We start from the raw sequence: 10,457 nt of genomic DNA on the forward strand, positions 1-10,457 counted from the left end.
CACACTTTTAGTTTCACGGTGCAATGATAATAAAATATAATTGATATCCTTTTATAAAATTTTCACATATACAAGTTTAGTTTCCTCAGTTTTATATCTATTTGTTTACAATATTTAATAAACAGCTGATCAATAATGGCATTTGTGATTATTTGATTGCAGTGATTTTAATTATAGTACAATTTTCACTAATAAAGCTTTTCCTAAAATAAGAAAAAGATATATATATACCTCATAGATTCTTTCTTGGACTAGTTTTAAAACCCTGTTAACATGGTTAAAGTCATAATGACCACTTATTCTCTCTCATCGGAAAGTTTCCTTCTACAAAAAATGTAAGGTTGATCAGTGCAAAAGGATACCCGTCCAAAAATAGCCCCAAAAAAACAAAAACAAAAAACAAAAAACACTCAATTGTGCTATATAAAGACTGCAAAAGTTCTTTGAGCTGACTGAATGTAGCTGAAATACGTATATCGACTGTGAAACTGTGATTAGCTCATTTTTGTGAATTTGGCGTGCCATATATTTACTTTGAAAAAATTAATAACACACCTGTGGCACGCCAAATTTACAAAAAATGAGCTAATCACAGTTTCACTGTTGATAAACTAGGTTTATCGACTGTAAACTATAGTTTACAAACCGTGAACTATAGTTAATAATTCGTTGACTATAGTTCTCATCTGTAAAAGTACATTTAACGGTTGTCAACTATAGTTTACGAATGCTTAAATAAGTTTAATATCCGTATATAATTAAACGTTAACAATAGATTTTGTTGATAAACATAGATTCACGTCTGTAAACTATAATTTACAATCGTGAACTATAGTTAAGAGTTGTTAATCATAGTTTCACAAATCAAAAAACTAAATTTATCAGATTGTTAACTACGGTATAGTTAAGAATTGTAAACCATATAGTTTACAAATCGTGAAACTGTATTTATCAGGTAATCTATTTTTGCAATCCAGATAATCATTTTCAGTGTTAAGTATAGTTTACAGTTCTGAAACATAGATTAACGCATTTACTACGATTTACAGATGTAAAATATAGATTAACCTATTTAACTATATAGAAATACAGTCCGTAAACTATAGTATACAACCGATGCTTAGTAGTTATCTATTACTTATCTTTGTTATTTCAAGTAAAAAATTGCTAAGTAAAACTTTTTAAGAGTGTAGCAAAGACAGGCTTCTAAAACATCAAAGGTGATCGGGTGCAATGAAGGAGTGAGCATTCCCCGCCGACCGGTCACATCCGCCATGTTCTATCACCATCATCGTTTGCCTTTGGGTAAAGCTGTCACTCCATTACAAACAAGGACACTTGGATTTAAAGTTAATCAGCCGTGATCAAAACCATAAACTTCTGGTAGACTATGACATTTATTACCCAATTTCACAGTTCTCTGCGCCGTCATCTGGAGTTTTAATTTGCATTTTCTTACAGTTCTAATTAAGGTAGATACATGTATTTATCACATATTTTCACCTTTATCCCGTTGATATAGCTCATGTGATATCGTTTTCGTGTCAACACGATGTGTTCCTACGCCGCGTGACGTAATGTAAATAAACAAATACATATGTATGATGGAGAGAATGACTTAATTTGTAAAATTTCACATAATTTGATATATTTGAAAAATTTTCATTCATGAATATAAAAAAAGAAGTGCTGAAATACTTTCTTTCTTTTATATTTGTACAAACTATTTCATACAACGTAATATTATTCATTACGTTTAGTTGGTCCGAGGTAACCGAAAGGGAACTTTGAATTAGGAATAAAGACAAAATACACATTTACAGTGAACAAAAATATGTGATAAAAAGAATCTCCCATGGTTTGTGGTTTGATATGATTTTTATCCAACTCGTTGTGTGTTTTCTATCCCCTCGCCAAGGCTCGGGGATAGAAAACACACAGCTCGTTGGATAAAAATCCTATCAAACCACAAACCATGGGAGATCCTATATATACAAGTCATCATCCATTTGTATAACAATACTGACATTAGTATAATTAATTTTCAGAGCGGCCAATTTTGATCTATAGATGAGATGTAGACATTTTGAATTGAAACGAAGAAGACTGCCCTGAATTTACATTGAATATATAAGCAAGTATATGTACGAAAGCCTACAAGGATCAAATTACAAAATGAAGAAAAAAAGATTAAGTCGTAAAACAACTTTTTATCTCGTAACAACGACTTTTTTTATCTCGAGACTTAAGAAAGTCATTATAACGAAAAAAAATTCGTAATAACGAGATAAAAAGTCGATATTACGAGATAAAAAGTCGTTATTTCGACTTATTCATTCTTATTTTCATTTTTTATTTGACCCTTCTAGGCTTTCGTATCAAGTGTATTAAAGTTACCAAAAAAACGAGGTAATAAGATAATATTCTTTCAAAATATTATATCAGAAAGTGATTTGGCATTTTAACATGTCTAAGTCTTCCTTGTTATGTATGCTAGTATTGGTTTTTATTTAAGCATGGCACAAAAGTAACTCAAAGGTATAACATTTTAATGAATTTCAAATAAGATCACAACTGTAACTGTATAGGTAGGCAATATGGTAGAAGGCCGTTTAGGTCGGAGGTAAGTGAGAGAGATACAAGCCACCCGAGGGGCTCCGAGTGCAGTCAGTGCATGAAGTGTAAATTCCTTTACTTTTGAATGAAGGAGGAAAAGGTAAAGTTGGAACTGATCGTAACTTTTGAGCTAAATTTTGAAACTCTCCCATACCTTGACATCAAGATAGCCGGGGTGCTAGAAATATTTTTCGAGCAAAGGGAACAAAGAATCCGGAGTGGAAATTGCGTGATTTGATTTTTAATAGCTTCCGCCTCGGCTACGACGACATTTACATTGAGGCTTTAAGATTCCTATCTGCATGACAAACAAGGGTATTTGGATTTAAAGTTAAACAGCCGTGATGAAGATCATAAACTTCCAGTAGACGATGACAATTTTTACCCAATTTCACAGGTCTCTGTGCGGTCATCTGGAGTTTTAATTTACATTTTCTTACAGTTCTAATTAAGGTAGATATATACAAGCCATCATTCATTTGTACAACAGTATCAATTTCAGTGAAACCAATTTGAATTTTTGTCTTTGGATCTATAGATGAGATATGTACACTCTGTATATCCTCCAAAAGTGTACGTAGACATTTAAAATTGAATTATAGTGCATTCCAACACCATATTGAATTACTAAGACACGCCCGAGAATGATATTTCTATCAAATGAAAGTCAAACGAAATAGTTAACAGACAGACAGAAAGACGGAAGGACGGACAGACACATTCCACACGATGGTACTAGTTTAAACGAGTATTTCATTCATTTACTCTCTCTCTCTAAAACAATATAAATTTTGACGGTTTTTGGCCTACTACTCAGGCCCCAGGGAGGTAGATCCCATGAAATTCACAGGTTTGTTTCCTTTCACCCATAGTTGCTATATGCAAAAATTGGTTGCATTTGGTTTAACGGTTTCTATGGCAAGCCCTTTTGCTATTTATTCAGAAAATAAAATTTATCTTTAAATTTCAGAGATATCTCTCATTTTAGAGATATCTCTTAAAAATTAGAGATATCCCCCAACTTAAACAGATATCTCTTATTTTTAAGAGAGTAATTCAGTGTTGTCTAGATTTCGTAATCGTTTGTTATATCATAAAATGAGAAAATTCGGTCCATTGCATTTGAGACTTTAAGCTTATTTTCGTTTTTCTGAATGTTAAAATTTTGCATTTTTATCAACGAAGTGACCATTATTATTTATTTAGTTTCAAACAAGGGATTTATAGTAATTTAGTCTACATAGAACATATATTATTCTAGGTATTGCATGCTCAGACTTTTTTCTTATAGCAAAATTATTAGACTTTACTTCCTGTTTCGCTTTTGTTTAAAAGGGGAGAAATAATTAACTAACCCTAACCCTAACCCTAACCCTATTTTAACGATAATTGGAAAAGAGATATCTCTTTAGCGCAGAAAGAAATCTCTTCTTGAAAATCTAAAGAGATATCTCTCTAACTAAGAAAGATATCTCTTTTGACCCTGTTAAAAGGATATCTCTCTAGCTTTTAGAGATATCTCTTTCTCTTAAAGAGATATCTCTCTAACTTATAAAGATATCTCTCTAAGTAAAAGAGATATCTCTCTCACAAAAACAGATCTACTCGTATCTTTTGTTTAAAGAGATGTCTCTCTAAGGTATAGAGATATCTCTATTAGTCTAAAAGATATCTCTAAAAGCTAAAGAGATATCTCTCTTGCTGAAATAATTCGTTTTTTTCACGAATAGATAGTAAAAGGGCTTGCCATAGGGTTTCAGAAAAGAAGCTGAAAATGTTCAGGTGTGAACACAACGCACGGCGACAGACAAAAGCAGATAGCAATAGGTCACCTGAGTGATTAAGGAAACCTAGTAAGAAAAAAGTCACAGTTTTAATACAACTATTGAGATATAAATACGAGTTGGTACAGTACCAACCTAACCCAACCTGACACCCTAGTAGTCCCAGAAAGCAGTCCTCGGGACTTCCCACCTTAATCCTCCATCTTCTTTTTGATTATGTGGCCTCAACTGTTACCTTTCACCTACATTTGAAAGGTCTTCAGTATTTTCACGTTTGCTACCTTTACTAGTAAAACATCTAACACGTGTCACTTCAGTCTCATTTTCTTAATGGTGCCTAATACCCTAAAAACTGTGTTCTTACGTTTTAGATTACGGCTCCACTCCATATTTTTATGTTGGAAATGGCTTCCTGCTCTCCATCACTGGTGTAAGTGTAATTATAATTACTAGAACTAATACGAAAGTAGAAAAAAACTCTCTTCTTAAATATGTTTAAATAATACTAGTATCTAATTAACAACTTTTTCCAATTTAAGCAAAGCAATCATGATAATTTAAATTATATGTTGTTTTATGATTCCTTTATGTTAACTAAAAATTAGATTTTACTATGAAACCTGTAATTATAATTTTTAAATGCAACATATTACCGAGATATACATTGTATACATATGCTATCATTAAGATTTATTTAACATACTCAGTACTTTGATGTGTTTTTCCAGTGATAATGTCAGAATGTCAGAATCGCTCTTTGCTGGACTGTGTCGTAAAGTAGGTACTTCTATGCAGATCAACATAAGGAGAGAAGTAGAGGACATCGAAGACATTGTGAGAAATCAACTAACAACAATTGGCAGCTACACAGCAATGCGAAGTGGAAGTTCTAGAGAAGGATTCAGACTGGAGGGATCCGATTTTGACCTGATGTTCTGGTTTACATTTTTTAAAGTATTATGGGACTTAGAGCAAGCCCAGAATTACTTTAGTAATAGAAAAACACTAATTCTGTGTGATTGTTCTGACAGTCTTCCTGGATACACGCTACTTAAGTTAATGATGCCACCATATGGATTAGAAATTCTGCCAATATGGGTCAGAATGAATGAGAATCTTTACATATCCAGTTCTAAATACAGACAATTCCTTTGTTTATCACTACCTCCAACATTTACTAAACATGGACCCTGTGGAGGTGGCTACAGGGGAATAACAGAATTTGATTATGCCTTCTGTTTCCAATGCGACTTTTGGCCTCCATCTGCCAACTCGTGGATAGATAGATGCCGTTTCTGGCCTAAACCTCAGATTGTTCATGAAATAGTTAGAAATGGATGCCACTTTGTACCTATAGGACACAAATTAGGAAATCATGAAGACCATGAATGGAGAATTTCTTTTTCTCAGGCAGAACAAAAACTTGTCGATTCCATGAACCACTGTCAATTCTTAACTTACGGTTTGCTAAAAATATTCCTTAAAGAAGTAATTAACAAAGGAATTGACGATCAGGATAAATTACTATGTTCCTATCACATGAAGACGTCAGTTTTCTGGTCAATTCAACATAACACAATACCTCACTGGAATTCACAAAATCTGTCAAGGTGTTTCTGGATCTGCTTTAAACTTCTCCTTAAATGGGTTTACGAGGGCGCTTGTCCTAATTTTTTTATTCCAAAAAATAATATGTTTCTGAATAAGATCCATGGTAAAGCTCAGATGCTTTTATTTCACCGACTGTATGAATTGTATGAAAGGGGATTAAAATGCCTGCTTTTCAGTTCCACCATTAGCCCCTATGTTATGAAGGTCCTCCATAATCCTAGGCAGTTTATCTGTACAGATGAATACAAACTTATCTCACTGGAAGAACTTGAAGAAGAACTCTTTGTTGAAACGTTTAGATATAATGTGCTACAGACAAAAAAACTACGTTCTTGCATTAAGTATTTTGAAACAGTAGAGCATTTGATGGGCAAATCCTTGACACACTATAAAGTTTTCTATTTACAGAAAAACACTACCTACTTCCTTTACACAGCTGCATTTTTATTCTTCAACAGGTGGGCTAACACACATCCCAACAAACTGATGTATACAGCAGACAAAATGATTTGTCACATGTTGAGATTAGCAGCCAAGTTTGGTTGTATTTCTGACATGTTGTACATAGCTATGTATTTTTACCGGACATCCAGATACTTAAAAGCTTTGTCATTTCTTCAAATATTGAAAGTAAAATTAGCAGTTGGACAAACATATTTGGTGCACAAAAGTCATAAAAACCACGAGAGGTATAATCATGCTTTCGTGAAGCATTCTGTGTGTAAAAAATTGAGACAGGGAATCTATACAACACAGAACATGGCCCTCCACAAAGACATCGCTTACATGAATGAATTATTGCCAGAACAGTCTGGAGTAAAGAATGGAGATAACGTTCTGATTATTCCCACTTTAGTAATGATATACATGCTAGAGACCCTGTGTTCCATTCATACCGATCCAATGCAGTCACAGGGAGCTCTACATATTCTACAGAACTTGGTCCACTTAGAGCATGGTGGGGCTATACCTGAAGGACTCAAAGACATATCATGGCAGATCCTTGGCATATGTCAACAGATCACAGGGGACGTACACTCTGCTCTATTCTCATATAAGCAATCCCTTAAACAAATACCGTACCATGGTATACAAACTGTAACACGGATGAGAATACAGAATATAATGAAAATAACCCCACAGAAACCACTGGTTTAGAAATATAAGTGCAAATTGATGAAGAGCATGTAGAAGCTTTACAGTTTCAAATATCATTAAGGGGAAGGAAGTTTGTATATACAATGGGATATTGACAAAATTTGATGTAAATGTATTATGATTATTTTATTCATTTATTTTAAAATGTGTTATCCTTCTCTTTAAAACAGAATATCAAATGTCCATACATAAATTACTGACTTATTTCAAGGATGGTTCTGCATGTAATTTGATATCATGTTTCACAATACTTGTATCAAAATCCAGAAAGTAAAATAAGAAAATTTTATATCTACATGTATTGGGGTATTCACGTGAAGTGAGGTGGATGTGGATGTTGAATTATTATTAGTGTACATGAGGTGAATCATGTATAGTTAACAAATTTTATGTACACCTACACTATTTTTAAATTGTTATATTACAATGTTTTCTCTGTATGATTTTAAAAATTAACACTTTATTATTCATTTTTGTATTGACCCTAAGAATGTTTATTTTCTTTGCCTGCATATGTGTTTTAAATTCCTTTTTTAGCTCTTCTGAGCCAAATCTTCATTGGCCATTTGTGCGGTGTGGAGTGTGCAGTGTGCGTAAACTTTTCAGAATATGGGCCAATTATTGTCAAAGTAGAGCCACTTTGGCCCATATTTGGCCCTGAGAATTTCTGAAAAATCAAAACCGATCAATTTAGGTTGCAAATGCAGTATTTATCACTTGGAGTGTTGGTGACTACATATCTATTAATTATGACGTAATTTTCCATCTAGTCAATGCATTATGACGTCATAAAATGCGTCATTTTCCTCATATCCTGTAAATTCATTTGAAAATGACCTAAAGTTGAAGCTTTTTTTCAATATTTCATATAGAGCACAACCTCTGATCCAAATATGCAAATACATAATGAAAGCTCTGTTTCTGAAGATCAAAGAACATGTTTTATTTTTTGGATCATGGGCTGTGCTCATATTTTAATTCTTTACTGAAGGTACTCAAATACGCATGTTTTCTGCAAATTTCAAGAATATTGCAATTTCTCAAACCTGTTTTCCACTATCTGGATTCTCAAAAACGAAATTTTATTATAGGAAATGAGAGCACCAAGTATCTACTTTTTTTTATATAAGAAATGGGAAAGAGGGTGATAGTTAATTAATTGATATAAGTACAGGGCCATTTTATGTATAAGGTGGCTCATGCTCTTTGTCTTTGAAGATAAGAGAAATGTTCACAACATCACTCTGGGACAAAGGGCGTGGTCTCAATGTCACTATAAAGACTAGAATAATCAAATTTTGTTTGTTGATTCATCATATCAGGTTAAGGCAAAAGTAGGTGACAGTGACCTACTTTTTGAATTTTGCGGACATTCGTTTTGAAATTGGTTTGGATGCATATTTGGACACTTTAAGGAGGCTTGGGGTCAACAAAATAAACACCAGATTTAACTTATTTTTTAAGATACGGTATCTTAAGCTGTCAACTCGATCTACTTTTTGAATTTTGTGGCTTATCTCTTCTAAAACCTTTAAGGCAATTATTTAAGATACTGAGAGGTTTTAAAATCAACAATCCTTGTAAGCTGATGCATCTTGGGGCCTTTAAACATTTTTATCGAAAAGTGGGTCAAAGTGACATCCTTTTTACAATTTGTAGGCATTTGTTTCCAAATTGTTAAAAGGCATTTTTAAAATACCTTCAGACCTATGATCATCAAACTTTGTCAGTTGATGCATCTTGGGTTTTCGGAGAACGTCAATCAAAAAGTAGGTCACGGTGACCTACCTTTGAAATTTTATAGCTATATTTAAGTATCTCATGTACTTACTGGCCTAGAATCATCAACCTTTGTAAGTTGATGCATCTTGGGATTCAGAGAATATCTGAAAAATCAAAATATGATTGTCTTTGGATGATACTTTTGAAATTAGATGGCTATATTGAAATATTTCATGTATCATCAAACTTTGTCAAGTGATGCATCTTGGGTCTTAAGAAAATGTCAAGCAAAAATTAGGTCATTATGACCTACTTTTGAAATTTGATGGCTATTTTTAGAACCTTATTGGCTTAGAATCATCAAACTTTGTCAGAGTATGCATTTTGGGTTTTCGGAGAACGTCAACCAAAATGTACGTCATGATGACTTATGAAATTATGCATTTTCACTACAGATTCAACACAGCCCTATCTTAACATAAAACCCATGACCACGGGTCAATAATATTGAATACTGTGTGAGCTTTGGCATTCATTGAAAATGCTTGAAATTTATTTTTGAGGTACACAAAATATATGATTGTCTTCGGATGATACTCATATGAAACCTGGGATCTTTTTTGCATGAATTTCATGCGAATTACTTTTGGCATGATATTCATGTGAATTTCATGTAAAAATCGCATGTTATTTTTAAATGAATAGCATGCGTTATCCTTTTCGTCTCCTTTTCCTGCGAAAAATTTGTATGATATTCGTGTGAATTTCATATGAAGTTCATGCGAACCATTTTTCCCTGTGAATGAGTGAAAAATTCTCGAGAGGGAAGTTAAACAACAAACAAACAATTGTTCAGCAAAATACACTAGAACTTTCGGCTCAAGTGAGCTAAACTTGAGCAGAAAGGTATAATTTAAAATGTGAAAATATCCAATGTATTTACCAACACATTTAATCGCTATATACATATCATTTGAGGGACTACAATGTCGACAATGAAATAAACTTTATTACTGATTTCTGACAAAAAGTATATGAGCACAATTAAAAAATCATAATAATGTATAAAGTTAAAGGTATATGTGACATATGAATATATACTATTCATTGACCATAATATCGTCTGGATAGGCGACTTTTAAGTAACGTCTGAACATCTGTGTCGCGATCCAAAACATCAGTAGGCCAGCGGAAATGATGCAAGCAAACACGCAGAACCAGAAGTACCAGTAAATCCGTGACGTCACTAGCGCGCCATACACCACTGTTCCCATCAGAAATCCCAAGGCTGAGCAGGTAAGCAAGGAAAGTTAAAATATAAGTTATATTAAAGACAGATATAGACTGAGTATTCGTTTGGAAATAAAATGGATAACATTTTTATATATCATTGAAATATTAACTTACTTCCAATGAAATTCCCCACAACAGAAATATGGAACCAATCTGCCTTCTTTTGCCCGCAGCATTTCTTCATCGCCAGAATGAAGAATAAAAACGTTTGTGCAATAGCACCACAGGCTATCAACCCAAAAGATGACTGCAGAGCACAGGCTAGTTAAAAAT

The 10,457-nt window shown here is 33.3% G+C and overlaps 1 protein-coding gene across 1 annotated transcript; it reads left to right on the plus strand.

Moving 5' to 3' along the window:
* Positions 1-5,141: 5,141 nt before the first annotated feature.
* LOC134233001 (uncharacterized) lies at positions 5,142-7,169 on the plus strand. The gene has a single exon (XM_062714995.1). The coding sequence runs from the start codon at positions 5,142-5,144 to the stop codon at positions 7,167-7,169; it is 2,028 nt and encodes a 675-aa protein (XP_062570979.1).
* The last annotated feature ends 3,288 nt before the right edge of the window (positions 7,170-10,457 follow it).

Source organism: Saccostrea cucullata, unplaced genomic scaffold (assembly GCF_032062105.1).
Source record: "Saccostrea cucullata isolate Sc308-1 unplaced genomic scaffold, CSIRO_AGI_Scuc_v1 ctg1011, whole genome shotgun sequence".
In the NCBI taxonomy this organism is placed as follows: Eukaryota; Metazoa; Mollusca; class Bivalvia; order Ostreida; family Ostreidae; genus Saccostrea; species Saccostrea cuccullata.

What these genes read in the sequence shown, in the direction of transcription:
- LOC134233001 (XM_062714995.1), top strand. Translation starts at nt 5,142, where the DNA reads ATGTCAGAATCGCTCTTTGCTGGACTGTGTCGTAAAGTAGGTACTTCT.